Source organism: Rhincodon typus, chromosome 28 (assembly GCF_021869965.1).
Source record: "Rhincodon typus isolate 14 chromosome 28, sRhiTyp1.1, whole genome shotgun sequence".
NCBI classification, from domain to species: domain Eukaryota; kingdom Metazoa; phylum Chordata; class Chondrichthyes; order Orectolobiformes; family Rhincodontidae; genus Rhincodon; species Rhincodon typus.
Window position 1 is genome coordinate 37,984,056 of NC_063359.1, and position 25,648 is coordinate 38,009,703.

The following is a 25,648-nucleotide window of genomic DNA, read 5'->3' on the forward strand; positions in this document are numbered from 1 at the left end:
CGAAACGCCAGCTTTCCTGCTCCTCTGATGCTGCTTGGCCCGCTGTGTTCATCCAGCTCTACACCTTGTTATCTCAGATTCTCTAGCATCTGCAGTTCCTACTATCTCTCAAGCAAATTCTTCTGGTGTCTGGCCGTTATGCCTCTTTCCAACAGTATGAACAGGTAACTAGTTTCATTAATACACAAAATGCTGCATATAACTCGGCTAGCATGGAAGCATGAGAGTATAGAGAGGCAGTTAGAGGTTGGAATCACCTCTTCTTGGAGTATGAACATCAGTCAGGATCACTTCAAGGTCCTGACCCTGACACAAACATCGGAGTCTCCCATGAGGAAGTAGTTAGTTAAGAGGCTACCTCTGGGTCTGCAGTTGAGCTTATGGACAGCAGGTGGCTTCCTGAGACTGCAGACCCAGTCAGAGTGCCTGTAGCTTGAGAAGCGCATAGCATTTTTTTTGTCAAAAAAAGACTTCTATTGGATTTAGGAGCAGGAGCAGAAGTAAGCCATTTGGCTCATTGAGCCTGCTCCGCCATTCGGATCGTGGCTGATCTGATAATCCTCAATTCCACTTTCCTGCCTCTTTCCAATAATCTTTGATTTCTTACAGATTAAAAATGTCCATCCCAGGCGTGAATGTGCTTAACAGCCCTCTGGTAAAGAATTCTACAAATTCACTATCCTCTGAGAAAAGAGATTCCTCCTCATCTGTGTTTTTAAACAAGTGGCCCCTTACTCTGAGGTTATGCCCCTTGGTTTTAGACACTCCAAGGGAAAGCAACCTCTCAGCATCTACCCTGTCATGTTCCCTATGAATCTTGTACGTTTCAATAAGGTCATCTGTCTTTCTTCTAAGCTCCAATGAATATAGGCCTAACCCACTCAACCTCTTTTCATCAGAAAATCCCTCCATATCTGGAATCAACCCAGTGATCCTTCACTGCTTTCAATTGCAGTACATCTTCCTTTAGATAAGTTGATCAAAGCTGTTCACATATTCCATTTTGTGGTCTGACTAACTGCTTGTACTACTTTTGTCATTCCCTTTGAAATAAAAGCCAGCAGTCAGTTTGCCTTCCTTATTACCTCCTGAACTTGGATGCTAGCTTTTTTGTGTGATGCATACATGAGGACCTCCAAATCCCTCTGTGCTGCAACTTCCCAAAGTCTTTCTCCATTTTAAATAATGTATTGTTTTAATCTTCATACCAAAGTGCATAAACTTAAATTTCCCCACATTATATTCATTTTAAGTTTTTTGCCTGCTCGATTAACCTGTCTGTATGCCTTTGTAGACTGACGTCCTCACCGCTTGCCTACTTATTTTTGTCATCCACAGCATTCACTTCACTCATCCAAGTCATCCTATGTTGTAAATAATTGTAGCCCCAGCACTGATCTTGTAGCACTCCAAGTTACAGGCTGCAGCATGAAAATGCTGCTTTGTCTTAAGTTTCTGCCTTCTATTACTTAGCTGATTCTCCATCCATGCTAATATACTACCCCCAACATTACGGGTGATTATTTTTGAGTAGCCTTATGCACACGTACCTTTTATTAAATGCCTTTGGAACTCCAAACACATTACATCTGGTTTCACATGTCCTGCTTGTTACCACCTCTGACTTACTACCAGATGGTTTGCTGTGTGGATTGTGTAGGGTAGACCCATTGAAAAATTACTACATTGTAGTCCACTATGGATCTGCATGCCACCAGCAGAATACAAATGTTTTCAAATTTGCAAAGATATTATCAATAATAGTTGGGAGGGAAGGGATTTGTAGTAATTACAGGGTTGCAATTTTGTTTTGGAATTTAGCTGGCTTATAAACTTTTGGTTTGAGATTTTCTGATCCCAGGATGAAATCGGTGCCTTTTAATCACTCAATTATCTATAATTTAATTTTGTTCAACAGCTGTTTCTCACATTTTCATGGCTGCTTCAAAAGCAGCAATTAATTTTATTAGTAAAAATCATATTTAGTAACACTCCCAAACTGCTTCTCTTCACAGGTCACCATAGGCATGCAACTGTTGTCGGGAGATCCTTGTTTCAAAACGTAAGTGTTTCAATAATTACCTAAGCTTTGAGCATGAATTCAGCAATTTGCTGAGTTCACAGCAAAAACCAATCCGACGTGCTTTTTCTAGATGCCGATATAATGTAAAGGAAGTTATGTTCTGCACACGCATACTTTACTTTCCTGTATTTAAAAAGTAACTGCTCTAGATGTTTGTTCTGGGTCAGCAGCAGAGCAGTACACCAGGAAAATTTAGCTCCCAACATCAGTTCCTTCATTTTGTGTTTATCACTATCTCAAGAATCGAATATTGACCACACAGTTGCCAGAAGCCTGTTTCAGTCAAATGAAACAGGATGTGGTAAGAAGTCGCAAGGAGGTTTCCTTGCATCTCCCATCTCTGCCTGAACACAGGAAAAACCAGAATCAATGTGCAGAGGAATATTTACTTCCTTACATTTCAGTGTAGCAGTGACAGATTGAAAATAGGAAGTTGGTGACAGTCAACCCTCCGGTATAGATTTTGTTTTAAAGTTGTTAATAATATAATTTGATAGTGGTAGGGTTCTTCCAAAAGTGTTTTTTCCCTTTACTTAAACTCAAGGTACTCAAACAAAACCTCAAACGTATTCTGTGAAGTAATCTGAATTATTCCGTTTGAGTCTGACAATATACCTCCAAAAAAAACTGAAATGATCAAATTGCTAAAATTATCCTTAGGCAGCATTTGGTGATGGGTAAACTGATAACTGTGAAAAGATGGTAAAATAATACTAAATGTCTTAAAACCATTTTATTTAAGTGTTTAAAACTTAACATTTGTATGGTCAAAGCAAAACAATTAAACAATACCCCATGGTGGTAACTTATCAAAGTATAATAAAATAGATTATAGATGGCTCCAATTTGCTTTAATTCCTCAGTAATTGACACTGTAAAGTGACTGTTCAATCCAGTGAGAACCTTCTCAGTTTTGCAAAATAAAAATGCCAACTTCTTCTGGGACCCATATAGAATTCCACTGCATTACCAGATTCGATTGTGAATCTCCAAATTAAAAGGCAAATATTTTTAAAGGTTTTGAAAGAACAGTTGCTTATTCTGTCAAAAAAGATGGATGGAAATTCTTTTGAAGTCTGTAGCAGTGTTTAGTAAGAGGGCCTAATCTACACTGATCTTAGTGGCTGTCCCACAGAGTTATAAATTTGGATTTTAAAAATCTCACTGGGTTGTTGCTGTCTGAAATAGCTGTATGGGACAGATCTGCTTCAAGGTTGATTTGTCTGCATAAATTAACTGTTGGTATAACCCATTCTTACAGGGGTTTCATTGTGTGGGCAGAGATTCAGAATGCAGGATGCTCTGCAGTCTGTGGGGTCTTGCTAATTGGTTGAAACTCCTCTACCTGGGCAGCTTCCTGTGTGGGCTAGTTGTCTGCCAAAAACAGTGAGTGCAGCAAAGATGTACGTTGCTGTCAATGCCATGTGTAGAGATTCTATAGTGTCATAATTTCTATTGAATCTTAAACCTCAATCCTTAATCTTTTTTTAAAAGAGAAATTAAGTATAGTAATTAAGTTGAGTAAACATCTTGACTGAATATCATAGAAGCATTGAGCTGATGATATAGGGGAACTGACTTTTTAAAAAGTTTTCCGGAATGTGGTTGACTCTTAGCCGTCCTCTGAAAGAACTGGGAAGCCACTCCGTTGTCAAGTAGGCTATTCACTACCGCCACCAGTGCCTTAAGAGTGATTACAGATGACAGCAACACCCACATCCCACTACTGAATAAAACCAGTTGCGCGCTCTAATGTGAGAGAATAAATTTGACCTCTTACAGGCCATTTCAAAGGCTTCCTAACTATTGTTTTGTGCTGGAGCAAATTTACTGCAGATGCTGGAATCTGAACTGAAAACAAAATGCTGGAGATCACATCAGGTCAGGCAGCATCTGTGGATCAGTTTTAAACATTTCAATAAAATTGTTTAAAAACTTGGTATAATTCTACCACCTTTTCATAGTTATCAGTTTAGACAGCTTTGGGTGATGGATAAGAATAATTTTAGCAATTTGATCATTTCAGTTTTTTTCTTTTCAGCATAGTTTTGTTAATTTGCATAATAATTCCATCATATAAATGTCTTTTTTTTCTAAAAATTATATTGTACTGACGATGAAGGATGGTTCCATACTCTTGCTTTGGAGAGAAGCAGCAATCAAATAGGCCAGAAATCATTTCTTGGAATGGTCTTGTCAGTGAAGTCTGTACAGAGTCAAAGAATCTGTCAGTGTAATGGATTGTGCACATGCAGCAGCTTAAGTCACAGGAATTATAACTCTGCTTATTAATATAAACCCTTCAGTTAATGAAAAATGGAAGTTGTGAAGAACAGATTCAATTTTGTGGCTATATTTGCACTAAGAATTGAGTATATTATCATTCGAAATCCTCATTTTAATGTTAGACTATAGAGGTATGGTGATCCACTTGAAACGTGTTTGGTGAAATCTTCTTTCAGTTCTTAATCAATTTGCAAAGAACCTTGGAATGAAGTCTGTGAAGGGGGCTGGTTCCTGATGCAATTAACATTTTGAGGTTGAAGAATCTTCTCTTCCCTCCCTGTCAAAAATCCCTGTCATTACCTTCCCCTCCTTCTGTCAGGTTGTAATTGTATATCAGCGTCCCCCTGCTTTCTCTGAAACTAGGACTTTTTGTCCATGATTTTTAAGGCTTAGGAGCTGAAGTAATCTGTTCAGCTCAGTGTGTCTGAACTGCTGTTCACTGAGAGCACATCTTATCTGATAATCCTCAACTCCACTTTCATGCCTTTTCCCATAACCCTTGATTATCTTAGACAGATTTTTAATATCTCAGCCTTGAATATATATGATTGATGCATATGTGAACTCTGCTCTAATTGTAAAGTAATACAAGGGGGACCTTTTATAATTTGCACTATGTAGCGCATCAAAATCATTACTTATCAGCACTTATAACATTAGTCTCTTAGTGTTCTTCCTCTTGTGAAATTCATGCAACAATTTCATTGGCAAACAAGACCTTGACTAAATGGCCACTTTTGTTAGAATGGGCAATAAGTTTGTTTGTCTTCTGTCTTGCCTCTGGTTGCTATTTGATCGGTTTAGATAGGAACCTGGGATGATGCTGCAGTGTCTGGCTCAGCATTGCATTGAACTACAGAATCACTTTTTCTTCTTAACCATTTGAGTGTTCTTTCTCTTTCTTATACTAATTCTGCTTCACTTCTTGGAGCTTGGTATGCCTCCTCTGTCTGACAATGCACATTATGATAGCACCACATGTTGTCTGGACATGTGTAACTGACACTTCCTTCACACCTTTCTCTTTCCCCTTTCCCCTTGTGTCCAAAGCAACTCTGAAAGCACCTCATTTACTCATGTTTGAGATTGGGAGTTCATGTGAGGATGAGTGAAGTGGCTCGATAATCAACAGAATTATTGTGAGCTTTGAATTTCTATCGTCAAAATGAAAACTCTTCTTTATTGCTGTTGTAACTGCAGCAACAGTCACAGGTTTTACATAATCAGGCATAATGCAAAACAGTGCCAAGGCTATGTTGCTGAAGAATGACTGAAGATTACTTTTATTCTGTGTGACAAACTGAAGAAAATCCAGTTTGTAACTATCTGAACAAGTGGAGTATTGCAAAAAGATTGAAGAAACCACAAAAGCAAGCTGTCAGTACTTTGCAACTGCAAGAAGAAATGGTCTTTCTTGAAAGAGCTGCAGTATTAGGACATTTGGAGGTTGAGCTCATCGTACCATGAAAGACTTCAAATGGATGCCTAAGTTTCTTTTCAAAAATTGACTATTCAAAAATCTAAACAAGGTGGCAGGTGGTGAGGAGCACCCCTGGTATCATGTGAAACTTGAAATATTTTCTTGCCTCTCAGGTTGAGCAGTGTAATTTTATATGTATCCATATTGTTTGGTGCTCCTGCTGGTTAGCAGTGATGTAATACGGTGTGGTACTGAAATCTCCAGAAAGTAACGCTGGCTTTGATGGATGGTTCATTTTAGCTTTGTTCTTTCATGGGATCTGGGCATAGCTGGCAAGGCTAGTGTTTGTTACCTATCCACCATTGTTCCTTAACTGTGTAACCTGCTGTGCCATTTTTGGGGAGGAGCAGTTAAGTGTCATGTATATTTGCTGTGGATCTGGAGTCGCATGTATATGACCATCAATGATTGTTTCATTGTCTTCATTACTGAGACAAGTTTTTAATTTCATGAAGTATTGATTGAATTTAACGTTCAACAACCAGGACATTTAGTAAATGCAAAATGCTGGTCTGGGCTCTGGCTTTGCCTTTTTGCTGCAGTCTCCCTAATGTGTGGCTGTCTGATGAGGACAGGGCAATGGGTGGCCAATGCAAGTGTCAGCATAAATTAAGAAATTTTTAGACAAATGATTGAGGGCCCTGACAGGCCTGTGGAAGTCTATATCAAATAGTGACCTTCATGAGAGAGAACTGAACGGAGACGTTGCTGAGTTAGTCTGTAGTAGACCTTGGTGCTACGTCAGTTCCCAGCAGTGTTGACACAGTGTTTGGGCATGTCCATGTAGCAGTTATTGAGATTAGCCTCTGACAGAGATTGACCACAGACTGTGTGTTTGTTTGAGTCAACATCAGCCTAATTCATGTCTGTCTGGAATCACCAAAGATCCATACACATCCTGGACCTGTCACTGAATAGCAATCTCCATTTTTTCTTTTTTTTACCCCCCCTCCCAATCAATAGGTAACTGACCAATTAAACCTTGACTTTCAGGATCTATTTAAATCAGAATGAACTTGCGGTTGTAAGGTTTCTTGCAAGGGTGATTCTGCTGCAGATTTTAAATTCTAAGTAATCAGGGTGATTTGTGTGTTCGAATCATTGAAATGGTACTCAAACCCAAGAATCTCTGACCTAAAGGATACTGCCACTGAGGCAAGGCTGGCAGCAGTTTGGGATCACAATGATTGGACACCAGTGTAGTCGAGGTGAAGTATGAAGTCAATAATCCTCTGTTACATCAGCCTTTCTGCTCCTATGATGCTGCTTGGCCTGCTGTGTTCATCCAGCTCTGCACCTTGTTGTCTCGGATTCTCCAGCATCTGCAGTTCCTACTATCTCTAATCCTCTGTCAAAGACGACAGGTCTCTTCAACAGGTTCTGGTCTGTGCTTTTGGCCCTTTTCTTAAATTTCTTCACACAGTGAATGTTTTGAATTTTTATTAGCTCCACAGTGCATTCAGAACTGAAGTTAATTTGCTTATCAATGCTTCCTTTGCAATTACTGACCAATCTTACTTTACCAGTTAGAGAATCTTCATTTTGTTTCACTGGTTCTATATTTCGTTTGAGTACCAAGTGCCTGTGTGTCTGCTGCCCTCTAGTGCTCTTGGCTGTCTGGGCTGTATTCCACATCAAGATCTGAGAGGTATTCAGAATCTCTCAGCATCTGGCCAGACTGGATAGGGAGAAACCATACAGGTTGGCATTAGGGTCAAGAACTAGAGGATGTTGATTTTAAGGTGATCAGCAATGGCAAAAATGTTATTTTATAATGTGATTAGAATCTGGAATACTGTGCCTAACTGGGTCAGTCAGCTCAGTTGGCTGGACAGCTGTTTTGCAATGCAAAGTGATGCCAACAGCATGGGTTCAGTTTATGCACTGGCTGAAGTTACTAGGAAGGTGCCACTTTGCCTGAGGTGTGGTAACCCACCACCAGTTGGACTCTCCTCAACCTCTTCCCCTCATTTGGGGTGTAGTGACTCTCGGGTTAAGCTGCCACCAGTTGTCTCTTTCTCTAATGAGAGCAATCCTATGGTCTGGTAAGACTCTTATACCTTGCTCTGCCTGTGAACATGCTGGAAATGCAATTCGATCAACTGCTTCAAGAGTTCTACAGTTACCTGAAGAGAGAATTTGCAAAACTGGGGGGGGGGAAGGGAGGGAACTAAAACAGTTAATTTTCCAGACAACCAGCACAGACATGATGGGCTGAATGGTCACTACATGTGTTGTAACTACTGATTGTTTGAATAGCTTTGTCAAATGATTGAGACAAATGAAGAAAGACAGTTTTAACAAGGTATGGTATCAATAATTTTAAAAATTTGTTCATGGGATGAGCGTTTAGCTGGCTAAGTTGGCATTTTATTGGAATCACCGGTCAGACCAGATCAGGACAGTGAATTTCCTTCCATAAAGGACAGTAATGAACCGATGTGTTTCTATGACAGTTCACTGAACAGTCGCCACTCTTATTCCACAATTTTTTTTTGTTAAATTCCAATTTTATGATCTATCATAATGGAATTCAAACTAATTTCCCAATACTGTTAGCCTGGGGTTTGGGAGTAGGAGTCCTGTGACATTCCCACTTCGCTGCTGCTTCTCTCGTTTTATGATAATAGTCAATGTCTCTGGATTACTGAACTAAGAATCTGGAGGCATGAGTTTAGATACTTGCTCTCCCTCATCTCTCTTCCTCTGCCCCCTTCGCTCCCTCCCCCCACTCTGTTTTGCATTTCGGAACAAAGAATGCCTAGAACAGGAAAGAAAAGTTTTTGTATACATTTGTGCCCTTCATTATCGGGAAGCTTGTTCATGGTGTACAGAGGATTGATTTCCTTTTGAGATTTACTGAAGATAGGCAGTATCTTAAACGACAATACTTATGGGCTTGTTAGCATTCTGAGATAGCATCAAACATTCCAGCCTTGACCTGGCAGAGATTAGTGCAGTGGTCAAACTGTTTGCCTCACTCCCGCCCAACACACACACACTCCAGTTTTCAGAGATCTATTGGCACCGATGTTTACTTGCTGCTCACATCTTTCTGCATGCTTGCAGTGATCGCAAGAATGCTATTCATTCCTGGAGGTATTTTCAGGTTGTTAACTTGTTCTGAGAATTTTGAGAAGTTGTTTCTAGTGACTTATCTTTGCCGCTCTCCCTCCTGGAGGTAATGTGTCAAACTGGTGTTACACAGGTGCCAATAGCCCACTCTTTCACAAGTGTTATTCTCTGAAGCCCAAGGTATCTCTAGGCCATGTGCTTGTGGGTGTTTGCAACAAAGTCCAGTAGTACCTAGGCGCAATACTAAGCAGCAGTCAGCCTGACTTCCACCAACTCCCCTCTCCTCTTCTGCCCCACTTATGGTATCTCTTGGCCAAGGGCATTGAGTCTGGTCTTTAAGGCGCAGCACTGCCTAAACTGAGAGCAACAAACTCAACAGACCAGCAATCAAACCCATGATAATTGTTTGAATTTATGTATAGCTGTTTTCTCAATATGGAAACTCTGAAATGATCTTGAAATTAAGATGGTTGCAATGATCATTGTTTAGACAACTCCTAGCTATCATGCCAGTAACTTGCAAACGATCACTATCTGTTTTTTTTTGCTTAGTTGAACTATTGAGGATTTCCTTTAGAAACTTTGCTTCCTGCCATAACTTTATTGACCATTCTGGTATTTTAATGTGGTTTCAATTGAAGAGATAATGTTGTATTTAATCTGAGCCCAATCTCTTTACAGCCGTGCTGCTAGATGAACTGAATTAAAGTTTGCAGTTCCAGGCACAGATTCTGCCAGCCTTCTCTTCTGCCTAGCTGCAAAAATTACATTGCCAGTCCAAGTATTTCAACTAAAAAATGGAATTACAAAAATATTGCAGCTAATTCCTTGTGTTGGTTTCCATAGGCCTGCGTGTACTGCCAAGTCTATTTCAATACCAGGCCAAGACAGCTCCTTACAGCTGGACTGTAAGGGAGATGGGACCACAGACAATACTGTTGCCTCCGGGCGCTTGCATTCAGTGAGGCAGCCAAAGCCTCGGCCTCCGCTCAGTTCAGGTAAATGTTGTTGTTCCAGTTATAGTAAAGGGTGCATTTTTTTTTTTCTATCTCTGACTTGAGTGATATTAGTTTCTCAGCACAAAATTATGGGTTTTACCTAAAATGAATGTTAACCCTTATTCATGCCTTCATTACCTCTCGACCTCACTATTCCTATACACTTGCAGCTGGCCTCCCACTTTTTATCCTCCATATACCAATATTATTTACAATTCTTTCCTTGTATTAACTTGCGGCAAGCCTTATTCTCTGATTACACTCTGCTCACTGACCTATATTTATCCTTAATCAAGCAAAGTCACGATTCTAATATTGTTGTTCTTAACAAATCCCCTTGTCTGCCCCTTCCTCTGTAATCCCCTCTAGCCCTACAGCCTTCCAAGATCTCTATCTCCCCTAATTCTGGCCTCCTACATATCTTGACTTTCATCCATCTACTCTTGGTGACCGCCTTCAGATGTGCCAGCTGAGGTAGCATGGTGCCTTGGTGGTTAACGCTGATGTCTCACTGATGTCCGGGACCCAGGTTCAATTCCAGCCTCGGGTGACTGTCTGTCTATATGGAGTTTGCACATCTATATTTTCAGGCACTGCATTCCAGTTCTTTATAGCAGACTGTGTATAAAGACATTCCTCCTCCTTCCACCTCTCCCATGTCTGCGTGGGTTTCCTCTGGGTGCTTCAGATTCCTCCCACAGTCCAAAGGTTAGGTGGATTGGCCATGCTAAATTGCCCATAGTATCCAGGGATGTGTAGATTAGGTGGATTAGCCATGGGATATGCAGAGTTAGAGATAAGGGAGGAGAGTGAATCTGGGTAAGATAGTCATCAAAGGGTTGCTGTGGACTTGATTGGCCAAATGGCCTGCTTCCACACTATAGGGATTCAATGTCTAGACAATCTTGGGAATTCCCTTCCTACATCTCCAACATTTATGACACTCCTGGAAACCTACCTACTTGACCAAGCTTTTTATCATTAACCTAAAATTTCTGTTTTTGAATGCTTGTGGTGTTGAATGTTTTCCAATGCTCCTGTGAAGTGCTTTGGGGTGTTTTTATTATGTTAATATAAATTATGAAATGCAACTGCTATATGTAGTCATTTCCACCAATCTGCAACAAACAACACAGTTCTCTGCAGACTCATTACATTCCTTGAAAAGATTAAGAATGATCTAATGCGACAGACCCATTAATCTGACTTGATTAAATGGGGCCGACATTATTGTTTATCACTTGCTTATTCCTCATTATCTGAGGGTTTCTAAAGTGTTATAATTTGCACTGAATGCCGTTGAACTGTTTGCTGCTCTGTTCCACAAGCAACTTTCTCAAAGGAAATAGAGATGGGGATTTTTATTTTTAAGAAGCACATTGGACGTGTGTCTGAAGCAGTCTGTGCAAACCTTGTCTTCGTTGCAAGTAATCTAATTTCCTTTTGTTGATTTTACTGTCCTTGGTAATCTGACTGGGCCTCGGCCACTGCTTATGTTGATCAGACCCATCTTGCTCACTGCAGTTGGCTGCCTGAACCATCAATCAGGCTTTCAGCTCAAGTGGTCATGTTTTAAAACAGTGTTGCCAACCATTTTATGGCATCTCCTTAGTGTTCCTAATGACTTCCTATTATCTGATCAGCAGGGATATCAATTAGTGCACTCTTGTCTTGAAAAGCTATTATATATTAGAACAAAAGTTCAGTTTCCTGTTGACTTGTAAACTCAAACTGTCTTATTGATATGGAACATCTTGGCACTTTTTTAACTTTAACAAGTTGTTGCTCTTATGTCCTGCTGATCTGTTGAACACATATTTTACATGATAGGAAGGTTAACTGCCATACATTACACTTTATACCCAAGTGTTGGGGTTCCTCCGCATTAGATTCAATAATGTAAACCTCAATTAAAATGGGAAATATAAACTGCCAATGAGGAGGTGATGTTATGATATAGCTATTTACAGCATTTGTTTTGTGGCCTCTGAGGGGCATGCTATTTATACCCAACTGCATGTTAGCATAATAACTCTGCATTTCATTGTCAATCTTAACAGTAGCTTCATACAATAGATCATCAAAACCTGCGGAACATGAGAGCCATTCAGCCATTGTCATCTCTGAAAGAGCTATTCAATTAGTTGCACTCCATTGTTCCTTCACCATAGCTCTGCAGTTTTCTTACTTTCAAGTATTTATCACATGCCCTTTTGAAAATTGTTATTTTTTTCAGGCACTGCATTCCAGTTCTTAATAGCAGACTGTGTATAAAAGACATTCCTCCTCCTTCCACCTCTGACTTTTTGCCAATGACTAAATCATCCTTCTTACCATCAGCGATGTCATGGCAAATTTGCTACAATATACATTTTTTTAATTTAAAATACCAAGTGATCAGGGCACAAAACTAAGATCACTTTCAAGGACCTGTGCATTTTAAGAATAGAATGTTACTGAGCGTAACGTGTTTGTGTTGAATGCTGCTGAGGGTGCTGGGCGTTCTCATTCCTGTTGTAATGGCTTTTGCTTTTAAAGGCAAGTATAAGTATGGCTTTCCTCCCACTCATTCATTTATTCCACAGCAGAAACTCCTGTTGTCAGGCAGGTGGAACAGATTGGACTCAGCCCCGATCAGTAGGTGTGCTTCATTAGCTGAGCAGAGTTTCAGGGTGGCATGCTGTCTTGATGCACCACTGTGTTCCAGTTTGTCATTGTCCTGCATGAATCTTGAATTCATCTTGTTATAAGAAAACAAAGAACGGCTCACAATACCTCCGTGTTTGCACTGTGTTTCTCCTAGGCCTGACTGAAGATGCCGATCAGACCCCGTCCAGTCCAGATGAAGTATTTCAAACTGGTCATTCTCGGAATTCCAGCTATGCCAGTCAGCATTCTAAAGTGTCAGGTAAATATTTCCTTTGCTTCTTCCTGTGTCTTTGCCAATTTTTGGGGAGCCTGAAGGCTCTGAATTGCAGTCTTAGACATTCAGGATAGTGCTGTCTGTAAACTGTTGAGTAACACAATATTGATCTGATGATAGGAAAATAGGTTTCGTTATTGTTTGTTTGGCTAATTTTCTTTCTCCAGCCTTGTGTTCAGCACATACCACAGTTTCTGAGGGTAGATCAGCAGGCTTGGATGGAATAGTAAATTATCTTAAAGGGGGAAAGAATTCTAGGACAGTAAAAATGGACAGTGTAGGAGAGCAGTTGTTAGAATAAAGTGACACTAGGCTACCGAGGCAGGATGCAGAGCCCATGTGAGGATAAGGCCGGATTTTAAAAGAAACAAAGCTGTGTGATTAGAAGCTAAACAAATGCTTCCACACAACCCTTCAATCCCATTTTTCTAGTTGCTGCTTTGTGTAAAGATGAGGTGAATTGAGCTTTTCCTGTACTGCAGTTTTTTAAAAAAAAAGCATTGGCTGGCCTTTGCAATGTTTTAAGCAATGGAAATTTATAGGCAGAGTTTTAGAATACAGAGTCACCTTCGAGCCTATGGTGTCTGCACCTATTTAACCTAATCCTATTTCCCAGCTCTTGGCCCCACAGCCTTTTATGCTGTTGGATTCCAAGGGATCATCCAAAGACTTCTTAAATGCTGTAATGGTTCCTGCCTCCTCCTCCCTTACAGACACCCACTGCCCCCTCTAGGTGAAAAAATTCTTCTCAAACATCCTCTAGATCTCTTTCCCCTGCTACCTTAAAACTGTATGCCTTGGTAATTACTGAGGGAATTCATTATTCCTAATGACCCTATATATGCCCTTCATAATCTTGTAAGCTTCAATCAGGTCTCCCTTCAGTCTTCTCTGCACTAAAGAAAACAACCCTAGCCTATGTAGTGTTTCTTCCGCAAATATCATCTGATTTTGTCACTCTTATCCAGTGCACTTGGGGTTTGACAAATAGGTACTTGCTGCTAGCAGTAATGCCTAGCTAGGCATGGGGTAGAGGGTTGAAGCTTCCAAAAGAAGGCGACTGGAATAAGATGCAAGAAATGACTATGACCCAGTCTTTCAGGTGAAGCAAATGCAAAGAACTGACAGTAACAGAACATCAGAACTCTTGGTGGCCTTTTCTGTTGCAATGACTATGTCAACAATTTGTCTGCAAACATCTTTTGTCTTTTGTTCCATTTTGTCAGAGTAATTCGATCCTATATTAGGGGTGGAGTACAATTCGGTTGTTTTCCAGATTTAACATCCCAATGTCATGTATCTTGTCCTGGATTCGCACACCTTTTGTGTTTGTTGTATCTGTTTCTTAAACTATTTTGCTGCCTTGCTGTGAGAGTAAAAAAGGGGTCAGTTCTGAGGAAAGGAGAGCTTGCTTATTTCGACACCTTGTAATTGTCACTCACTCCAGAGCACTTATAACCCCAGTCAGCTACAAAGCAAAGCTCCTTACATTCTACACAACAAATTCTAAACCACCAGGAAAGGAAATTTGCTCACTTCTATCCTGAAATGATTTTGTCCCTAAGCTATCTGATTTAACTTTTTTTTTTGTCTTACTCATAAGTAATTAAAATACACACTGTTTCAGATTTTGTCCAAATTCTTGTCCCATGCTTCGGATGTATCACAACCTCTAACCATTTGAAAGCAAGTCTCGGGAAAGCTGCTGTAGCTTGACCTGAGTAAAGCTGGAGTAGATGAAGAACTAAAGCTGTTTACGATTAAGGTCATAAAGCACGCAACTTTTTTTTCCCCACTAATCTGTTAAATCTGCATGCTGGCTTCAGAAGCAGTGCAGTAGAATGGGAGCAGTTCAGGATCCCCTGTGGAATTGGTGTCTCTCTTGCAGCATGTGTTTCAGCATAGTTGTCAATGCAGGGTTACAGGTGCAAAAAAGCTAAGCACATTAAACAAAGTTTTTTTATGTTTAGCATGTTTTCTAAATACTATACATATGAACAAGGGGAAGGGCCATTTTAACCCCCTTTACCGAGCCGCCCTGGCGTCCCCACCAAAAAACTCTGCTCTGCCTTTTAAAAATCACGGCTGTCTGATTATTCGTGGCATCCACGTTTGCCATCTTCCCTGATAACATTACATCCCTTGTTTGCCAAGAATCTATCCAACTCTCTGAAATATCTAATGACTCTATTTCTACTGCCTTTTTGGGCAGAGAATTTCAAAGACTTATGACCCAAAAATATTTTGCTCTATCTGTGACCCCTTAGTTCTAGATTCTCCAATAAAAGGAAACATCCTCTCCACATCCACCCTGTCAAGACTCCTCAGGATCTTTTGTTTAAGTCCAGTTACCTCCAAATCTTCTAAATTCTTTCTGACGTTTCCTCAAAGGTTCCTCAGTACTGGTTTTGGGGACTAATTTGACCTTGTTGCTCTGAGGCCTGTATGATAGATTTATTTTATTACAGTGCACCACTACACAAGTGGCTGAGATTGATAAATTGGGTTTGCCTGTGCAGATCAGTGGATTTTGATATTGCTGCCAAGATCATGGATATGGATGACAAGGCCTATATTTATTACCAACTCACTCAAGTCCTCCATCAAGGAACACTTCTTTTTTTTTTCTTATCTCTTCCCCACCCCCCTCCCACCACCACCAAAAAAATCAATTCTCTACCATGTTAAATGTCTCTATTTAATCACTGTCAACCTTCCAAACTTGATTACAGACTGTTTGGAAGGAAATACGTTGTCCTTGGGTGGTCTGGTCCCCATTTGGCTCCAGATACATAGCAATGTGACTGACTGTTAACTGCCTTCTGTAATGGCCTGACGAGCGTCTTAGTTCAAGGGCAGTTGGGGAAGGACAACCAATGTAATCCTTCATAAAAAATTTAAAAACTGCAGATACTGTACATCGGAAACGAAACAAATTGCTGGAAAAACTCAGCAGCTCTGGTTTCAGGTTGAGTGACCCTTCCTCAGTACTCGGTGTAATCCTGGCCAGTGATACCCACATCCCATTTTTAAAAAAAAGAGACAAATAGTGTAAGTCTTCACTAAGCTAAGAACGCTCATGTTGACTATCATGGTAACTGTCATGATGAGATATTAAACATTTGGTATGCACATTACAGCTGCAGATTGTTTGTGCTTTGGATGATGTCATGAACAGATTAAACACCAGATTCTGCTTACTCCCTGTTATTATTTTAATGTACACTAATCTCATGTGAAAATGATCTTGAAGTAAAATTTAATGCCACAATGAAAGCCTATTGTGATCACATGCAGAGGAATAGAGTTGCATGATTCACAGTCTATTGCATGACGCCCATATCCCCTTGAGGTGGTTTGCTCTTTAGAAAGCCAGGGGGTAAGTCAACTTATTGAATTAGATTCATTATGCTATACGACTAGTGCTGTAAATGAATAGTTTAGTTCTTAATAGCCCAAATGGAATCGCAACATTTAACTAATTGCCATTGACTAAAATTAGAACTAAGAAGAATGATCCCAAAATTGGAAAATCAGTCCATGGTTAAGATCTGCAGAGGAAAATTCTTTGTTTGTAATTGAGACATTTTTATTTCCAATTTCAATATTGTTTTAAAACACAGGTTACAGCACTGAGCACTCTCGGTCCTCTAGCCTTTCGGACCTCACTCACCGGCGTAACACATCCAGCAGCAGCAGTGCCTCTGGAGGGCTCAGTATAACCGTTGAGAGCACAGAGGGGGAGAAGGAACACAAAGCGGAGAGACCACCCCGGCCCCCGAGGCCAGCACTCCCACCAGAAAGGCCACCCAGGTACACAGCTGTTCTCTTTAAAAGAGGTAGTTCCCTATCTCTGGATAGTGCACATCCTGATAGCAGGACCCATAGAAGGTGAGACCACGGAACGTTGTGTGTACAGTTTTGATGTGAAGGGTGTTACTGTTACCAGTTTGTGATATTGTGTCTTTGCATTTCTTCAAACTCCGCACTGTTCTGTATCTCAGATCTGTCTGTTCCAGATCAGAAAATGTTTGTCTATAGTCTAACTTTTTGCACACTTTTTTATTTTAAAAAAAAAACCTGGTAGATAAAGCATTCTTGTCCAATTAAAGGTTTTCTACTCTAAAAGCAAATGCATCTTCACACCCTGCATTCCCTAACTGGAAAAGTCTGACTAAATGGGTGGGTATTTTATAGCTCCAGACGCTTGGGTTTTACAGGCATTCTGCACATGATTCAGATGAAGCAACTTTCAATTCTTTGTTCAAATTGAAATTGTGCTTTTCCTTTTCATTTATTGTAAGATACTACATGATTCTACTTTTTTTGAGCAATAAATAAATTCGAGTGAGCAAGATTCAAATAGCTGAATATCTGGAATTTAGCCTCTGACCGTGTATACAGTCTAATGGCCAAGTTAAGATGTTCAGAGGCACTGTGTTGATTTGTCCCCACGCTACTGTCTATTTAGAATACAAGCTGACCTTTCACAGGCCAATCCAACCCAGACTTATTTGATGAAAGTTGTTTCTGCTGGTAGCAAATGTCCTGTATGGAATGACCACTGGAAATCTCTCTTGATATTCTAGTGGGTGATTCTGTGTGGCCTGAGACTTAAATATTCCATTACTGGCTGGTATTGAATATGCAGCCTCTTTTTTTCAAAAAAAAAAATCCGAGAATTGGTCTTGAAGGAATGTGGACAGAGTAAAAAGTACATGAATCTTTATCTGACCTGTATTGTATTCAACCATGCAAAAAATAGGCATAAAGTTTAGAAATAATTATCAAACCTGGAGTGTGTCAACAATGTACTCCTGATAATGAAGGGACAAAAAAGCAACTTAGTGCATCATGGATCTGTGACCTTGGCCTATTTGTGCCTGTGCTGCAGAAGTATTGTGCAATCTATCAGCACCGCAGTGTGCTGTCTGTAAATTCCATTCTGATTCGGGATCACTAACAGCACACTAAGGATACCAAAGTGCTGGTGGCTTGGCAAGCAAGTACTTTTGTGTCTAAATCTCACAGATGCTGTGTTCCTCCCTATGCTGTGCTGACTCGCCTGACCTGTGTGGATGATGCTGCAGTTGGTCTTTTAATTTTACACGTCAGCTGGAAAATGCAGGTGTGTGGATTGCTGGGGAGAGAGACTGGATTGATTTTGCTGATTCACAAGATGAAATATCCGATTGCAGCTAGAATGATTTTGACAGGAAAGGCCTGTCAGTCAGCATTCCAGTAAAGTATTGTAGAGGTTATGCTAACTTTTGAATTTCGAGGCTCTTCGTGCACTGGCAGTTGATCTAATTTTTAAGTGCATTGTTGTATTGTTCCTAATGGGTTCCTCATTCCTCAGACGGAAAAAGGAAACAGTCGAGAATCAACCTACTTGGGTTGATGACACCAGAATCGATGCAGATGACATTGTGGAAAAAATCGTGCAGAGTCAAGATTTCACAGATGTCAGTAATGCTGAAGGTAAGCTTGCCAAGCTCCCACTCTTAATTCAGGGACATTGTCTGCTATCTGTTACCTCATCCAAGTGGTTGTGCTGCCTTTTCAGTAGATAGGAGGACTGTTAACAGTCAAATCACCCAAACTGGGGGGGGGTCTACCTCCTTCCAAAATGCTACCTAATATTGCAGATCTATTGTGAGGTTAGTATGACTTGGACATTCACAAGAAAAGGCGAGTGTTGTTTAGATGTGTGTGCGCGCTGACCTCCATCTCTGTCCAGCAGTATGATTGTTACTGTCAAGAATCTGGACTCTGCCACAAAGTTTATCACATGCCTCCATTACTCATGGAGAAAACCATAATGTGTGCTCTGCGATGAGACAACTATAGAAATATATTGATTTTCAGCAGTTGCCAAATCTTCTCTCTCTATTGCCAGTTGGACCACACAAGTACTGTAGAAATTACAGCATGGGCAGGGACACTTAGCTGTTCTCTTCTATATCTCCAAATTGATCTCATTCCACTTAACTGTCTTTCCTGTACTCCTTCATGCTCCCTTTCTTAGTATTTGTCCAGTCACTCTTTCAGCTTTGCTGCAATTTGAGGCTGAGATTATAATGTGTTTCAAAAGTCTGTGTCACAAAGCATAGCACAAGATAAAAACAGAATGCTGAAAGTCTGGTAGTGTCTGTGGAGAGAACAGAATTAATGCTCACGTCCAACATGTTGGATGCTATCAGACTTGCTGAGTTTCTCCAGCACTTTGTTTTTATTTCAGATCTCCAGACTGCACAGTATTTTGTTTTTATTTCAGACATTAAGATAATTGGCAAAATAAGCCAGAGGTGAGATGAGAATATTCTCTTACACAATGGGCTATAATTAGGAATATATGGCCTTAAAGGACTGTGGAAACAGATTCAGTAATTTCCAAAAGTGAATTGGATGTGTATGTGGAAAGGGAAAGCTGTTGGCTACTTTATGGAGAAAGGGCATGGGATTGAGTGTGGATAACTCTTACAAAGAACTGGCACAGGCCTGATGGGGAAAATGGCTTTCTCTGCTCTGTTGTTTAAAAACTCCACTTCCTGTTGCTGAAGCTGTGAAGTGATTACTCCTACCGATGAAAAGACGCATGTGCGACTGGATTTGGGAAGATAAGGTCTAGTAGGTTTTCCCCTCCTTGGTTCCTCACTGCTTGCTGCACATCCAGTCAGTAATGGTTATGGTAACTCACTTTTGATAGAGATTGAAGTCCTTCATCCAGAGTGCAATCTGCGCTTGCCACCTCAGGATTTCTCCCAAGTGGTGCTCAATGTGAAAGAATACCATTTCATCAGTTGATCAGAGGGAGACTTCCTTGCCCACACACAAGATAAGACAGTCTATCTGCCTTCTCTTAGATTCTTGAATGAGAATGAAATATGCAGTCCTTTATCACAGCTCGGGGATTTTGGGAAGTTATGGTTAGTATAAAAACTTTCTCTTTCTGTATTTTTGACTGTGGACTGAAATTGGAAAAGAAACAAAAACAAATTGTTGGAAAATCTCAGCAGATCTGGCAACATCTATGGAGAGAAATCAGAGTTAATGTTTCAGGTCCAGTGACCCTTCAGAACTGGAAAAGAATGGTTTTAAAAATTGAGGATTGTGGAAGGGGTTGCTGTACTAAAAAGATAATTAGCAATACTTTTAAGTGGTGTTTACACTGCTGCTTTCTTCAACCAGTGGGGGCAGTCAGTTGCAGATGGGACAAAGTCAGCAGTGTATGCAAAGTGAGATTTGGCCAGGAATAAGAGGCTGTTTGGTTTAAGGAGTGGTGAGCAGTTATCTGACTGCCAACCACTGTGATTAGCTCCTGAATAGTTTAACAGCTTGTGGATGTGATCAGTATGGCCAGAAGCTTTCAGATATCCAGAAGGAGAGGTGGTGCATCCCTCCTTGCAGTAGAAAATACCTGAAACCTGAAGAAAGCCAGTTTATCAGTTGCTGTACATTGTTACTTTTTAACCAATAAGTGAAAGGTTTTATAAGTTATGAACCAGTCGCCTCTGCCTCTGCAAAGAAGCAAAAAGTACCTGGAGAAGAGAGAGATTACAGAACAAAGTACCAGCAAGCAAAATGATCATCTGAGCAAACCTCTGGATAGGGGCTGTTGAACTGCCTTCTCACACTTTTAAATTCAACTTTCTTGAATATAGCTTTTAAATAAGTATCAAACCAAGTTTAAACCCTCAATTCTATGACCTGGTTCTTTATATTAATCTGAGGTATCAGAAGATTACATAATTTCCATCTAAAGATGAACTGAAAACCAAAATGCTGGAGATCATAGTGGGTCAGGCAGCATCCATGCAGAGAGAGCAAGCTAATGTTTCGAGTCTAGATGACTCTTCAGAGCTGACGTGAAGTGTGGAAGACAGCATTTGTGCAATAGTTGGGGGTGGGTTTGGGGGAGAAAGGGTGTTGATGGAGCACTTTGTCTGTTTTTAAAGACATGATGCATTGTAGCCAGTACAACAGAGTCTCAAGATTGGTCCCTGGGAATATAGGGTTATCCTATGAAGAGAGGCTGAGTAAATTAGATGTTTATTCTCTCTAGACAGATCTCATTGGAAAAACTTGGATGATTTTAAAGGGACTTAAGTTAGACACTGATGGGTTGTTTGCACTGGCTAGGGAATCTAAAAGACAGGATCAAGTCTCAAGATGAGATGCTGTTCAATTTCAACACTGACATGTGGATAAATTTTCTTTATGCAAGGTTGTGAATCTTTGGAAGCCTCTATCCCCGAGGCTTCGGATGCTGTATTGCTAAATACATTTAAGGCCAGCAGGGCTGAGCTTTTGCTATCATGTTTTGGGGAGTGAGTTGAAATTGAAATTCAGACATGATGTTGAATGGCAAAGCAGGTTCAGTATACCATATGGTCTACTTCTGACATCTCTTGTGTTTTATTTTAGGCCCCTTTTTTATTTTTCTCCACTGATTCTCAACCAAATGTTCATTCTCAGGCCTCTAACATTCATCAGCCAACCGCAAATCCTCTAACCTGACCTTTGGAGGGGGAGAAACAGTCACAAAAAAAGCTCCAGTTGGAGAAATGACCTAATTGATTCTATCAATCCTTTTGCCATTTCGGTACGACAGTCCATTGCACTACCAGTGGGGTGCTAGATTATTAGAATTCCCAACTCTTCAATGAATCTTTAAATTCAAGACATCACCTATTTTTTTTCCTCGCTGTTTGTAATTGACTTGTACGTCACAATAAAAAGATGTCAGGCCACCATTCCTTCAAGGAGAGCTGGTAGCTCTCCTGCCCTGATATAACATTGCTCAGCAAACTCCTTCAAACTGTAACTAACTGGCCATTTATTTCCCTGTTTTTGTAAAAACTTAAGACCATAAGACACAGGATCTGAAGTCTACTAATTCAGCCTGTTGGGTCTGCTCCACCATTCAATGAGATCATGGCTGATCTGATAATCCTCAACTCCACTTTCCTGCCTTTTACCCCTTACCCCTTGATTCTCTAACTGATTAAAAATCTATCTCAGCCTTAAATATACTTGCAGAATGGCTGATGTCTTTACCTGCTAAACAGCTACTTTCATGCTGTGATACGTTACTTGCTTTAATAGACATGTTGAGGTGCTATATGAATTCAAGTCTCTGAATCAGTGCTCTCAAAAGGAGAGCTGCTGCCCAAGGCAAATGTTCTCGAGCTATGCAGGTGTCTGCTGTTTGTTTTTTTTGTACGGTATGCTGATGTTGTGTATTCTTCTCATTTTCAGACAGTAATTTGAGGCTGTTTGTAAGCAGAGATGGAACAACAGCACTCGGTGGCATTCAGCTGGGGAACAGGTGCGTTTCATAAACTGTAGCTGAGTAGACCTGTATCATTGGGTAATTTATCCTGAACCACAGATTATTGGTGTGGGATTTTGTTCAAAATGGTTCTTTTGCACTTTTGAAATAAAACCCTTTTGTGATTTATCTAATGAAGTTGGGCCCCTTCAGTCATCAATTTGTCATTCTGCTGTTTGCTCAGAGGAATACTTTTGGAGTAAGATTTATTTATCCTTTAAATCTGCAAATATTTGAATGCAATGTTGTAATTGGCAGGTGCATAAATTACATGATTCGATATTTTGTTTCGCATTGTGTGAACAGCCCCCCCTGAGGAAAGCATTTCCTCGTGCCAGTTGTACTAAAATTATAAATGCATTCTTTCTGAAAACATTAAAAATTTTATGCAGAGAGTTTTTTCTTCCTCTGCTGCCAACAAGATAGTGCTCTTGTGAAGTGCCTTGGTTTGTTTTAAAGGTGAAAAGTGTTAAATACAGGTTGTCAGCTATTCCTTCAACTAACTAATCTCTCACATCAATAGTTTTAATTCTCATAATGGGCATCTTGTCCAATTTTGGAAAATATACTTTCCACCATCCAACCTGTGCTGTGCTCAAGTGAGTCCTTGCAGTTCTTATGCTTAAGGTGTCAGAGCTCCAGCAAGAAAATGCAATGATTTGTTTTCACAGTCTGTTTTCTGTAAGTAATGAGCTGTTTCTTTCTCCACAGGGTGTCTGCGGGTGTCTTTGAGCCTGTTGTTATTGAGAGCCGTTGAGAAACTTGAGCCACTCTGCACCTACTTAACCACTTTCCATTTTGAGCTCCTTGCCTACTGCATATCTAGTCTTATCCATCAGGTCATGCCACCCACCAACTCAGCTGGACTGGAGGAGGAGGGTGGCCATTTATATCCAAAAACCACCTCCCCCGCAAGAATTGGCCGATGTTGATTCTGACTTCATTGGAGTAAATAGGGAATTGGGTGGGACTTGGCTCCCATTTCAAAGAAAAAAACCTCCATTTGTTTCTTTTTCAGAACCTACTGAACCAGTACGGAGATCAGGATTTAAGCTGAGGTAGTTGTTTTTGTGACATTGAAATGTCATTCCAGAAATCCTCTTGCAGCAACAATTAAATGCCAAAACAGTCTTGGCTGAGAGGCGTTTTAAAGGGGATAGTTTTTCCTTGAAATATTGTCATGCCAGTGTTATTCCAAGGTAAACCAGAGTACTCGCTTCCCCTCTCCTCAGCCATTTGTAGACCAGCGCTAAAGACTGCACATTGCCCTGTGAATATTGTTGCATAAAGAAGAAATTTACTTTTAAATGCTTTGAAAGATTTTATTCTGTTTCGCCCCAGATATTGAGGTTGCTGTGTGTGAGGAAATCAGTTTGGTTTTAATCCACCAAAATTGATTGTGATTTTGGTCACTCAAAAACAAAGTTTTCATTTAATTATCAAAATTTCAGCATAATTGCTGTCAAGTGAAGGAGGTTCTTTTTTAAATCAAAATGGTGATAGTCCCAATTCCAAATCAGTGTATCAACCATGACGCTATTAACAGACACCAAATACGGTGATGTCTTTGCACAGAGTATTTGTGTATCTGTGGGGTGTTGGATTTCTCCTGAAATGAAGTAATAGGATTTTTTTTCTTTATCCAGTAGTGACATTTTTCATGTTTTCAGATGCTTCCGACTCAAGTCAGGGACTTGCCATATTCATGCCCATATATTCGTTAATGCACGCTGTAGGAGCGAATTTCTTTACAGGCATGGAGCAGGTTCATTCATCTTCATAAATCAATTTTTTTTATAGTTATGCTTCAAAAGATAAATCAAATGTGTGTTTTAACCAGTACTGTCCAAACTTACTAAAAGGCTGGCTTTAAAGGTTCCAGTCTAGTGGCATGCTGTTGCAATAACAGTGATCTAGTCAGAGGTATTCTGAGGAGAAGTGAATCCTGTGTGCTGTGCTTCCTACTTGCAAAGACTAGCGATGCACCACTGAACCAGCCAATGGATGACTATTATACCTTTAATTTGTGCCCAACTGTTCAGAACAGTAGTGGGCAAGTGTCTCAAAAGCCGTTAGTAAGTGGCTTTAGTACAGGCTTTTCCTGCTTTGAAACGAGGTTCCTGTAAACCTTTTGGGGGTGAAATTTGTTTTTTTCCCCAGATTGATTATGGGCCAGTAGAGTACAGTTTTACTTCCCAGTCGATCTGAGGGATTTGCTAAAGAAGTGCCACAGCTTTTTGCTCCACAGCATTAACAGCTGGCTGTGTATTTTGTACAATACCACGCTAGTGCAACACTCAATTCTTCCCCATTGAAGAATCTAGTAAGGAGAATTGAGAATCTGGGAAATGCACTTCTCTGCATTGCTTGTCTCCGACCTGTCGGTCTGAGTGCATAATCTGATGGGTCCAGATCTTGGCCTATTCAGGCCTGAGCTAGTTTGCTGCAAGCAGCATCTGTTGTCTCTGGTGGAGCAAATGAGTCCAGTGATTCATGACTAGAGGCTGTAGCTCTTTAACAATGTCATTTTCCTGTTCCTGTCTGAATATCCTGGCGTTGGTTAGCTATGCACTTTGAAGACCTGTACATTTCTTACACTAGCCTTGTCGTCTTGCTTATTGCATGCCACTTGTGAATATTGTGGCTCAGTTTGACGTAATGTGAACGGTTAACTTGTCCACTATCTGTATCTGTGGTATATTTGAGGCCTAAAATTCAAGGCTGTGATGAATCTTATCTCTTGATTTTTGTACTGTTCTAAGAACTGTTCTGTGACAACTAGTGAGGAAAATTCTTGCTTAAGCTTTTTTTTTGATTGCAGAGCCAAAATTAACACTTAACCTGCTGGGAAATTACTTCTGTTGCGCAGACTGGTTCATAAATAACCAAAAAAAAAACCACCTTCAGGCAACTAAAATCTGCATATTTGTTCAAGATGATCTTCCTGGCCCCCCCTCTTGTTTAACCACTGAAGTACAGGGTGCTTGAAGCATAAGCATCCCATTTAGTCAAATAATCTAAAGTAGAAAGTCTTTCCTTTTCAGTGAATCATGTGCTCCTCCGTGTTGACACGGAGATGTAAAGTCACATCAAACTCGCTCTCATATTTTACTGTGTGGATGTCGTCTTGACTTCATGCTAGTCCCTTGCCAGAGCTGGTGAGACACCCATGTGCAGTTATTCTGAAGTGAGACATTATTGTGTGGGCCTGAGACAGTGTCTGCAGGAGGCATTTAATCAGCAGTAAAGTGTGCCTATCACCTGTAGGGAGTTGTATAGCAATGTGAGTAAATAACATCAAAAGATTTGTGCCCAGTATATTTCTTTCTTACATCTGCAAGGTGGAAAGCTGCCCCACTGGCAAAATTATATTGAATGAAATAATATTTTTAAATTCAGCTTAAATTGTTGAATATTTTACACAGAAAACAAGGTGTAGAGCTGGATGAACACAGCAGGCCAAGCAGCA

At 40.3% G+C, this 25,648-nt stretch overlaps 1 protein-coding gene across 2 annotated transcripts in view; it reads left to right on the forward strand.

Annotated features, from left to right (window-relative positions):
• The window catches only part of LOC109931556 (protein FAM102A), a 100,064-nt gene extending 74,951 nt beyond the window's left edge, over positions 1-25,113 (forward strand). The window contains exons 5-11 of one of the 2 annotated variants that reach the window (XM_048613550.1): positions 2,016-2,062; positions 9,771-9,922; positions 12,726-12,830; positions 16,469-16,736; positions 18,205-18,326; positions 22,107-22,176; positions 22,891-25,113. In XM_048613550.1, coding sequence (XP_048469507.1) covers positions 2,016-2,062; positions 9,771-9,922; positions 12,726-12,830; positions 16,469-16,736; positions 18,205-18,326; positions 22,107-22,176; positions 22,891-22,936 — 810 coding nt within the window. In that variant the 3' untranslated portion in view covers positions 22,937-25,113. The remainder of the gene's footprint in view (positions 1-2,015; positions 2,063-9,770; positions 9,923-12,725; positions 12,831-16,468; positions 16,737-18,204; positions 18,327-22,106; positions 22,177-22,890) is intronic. The other variant, XM_048613551.1, reaches the window with a different exon arrangement.
• Positions 25,114-25,648: the final 535 nt, after the last annotated feature.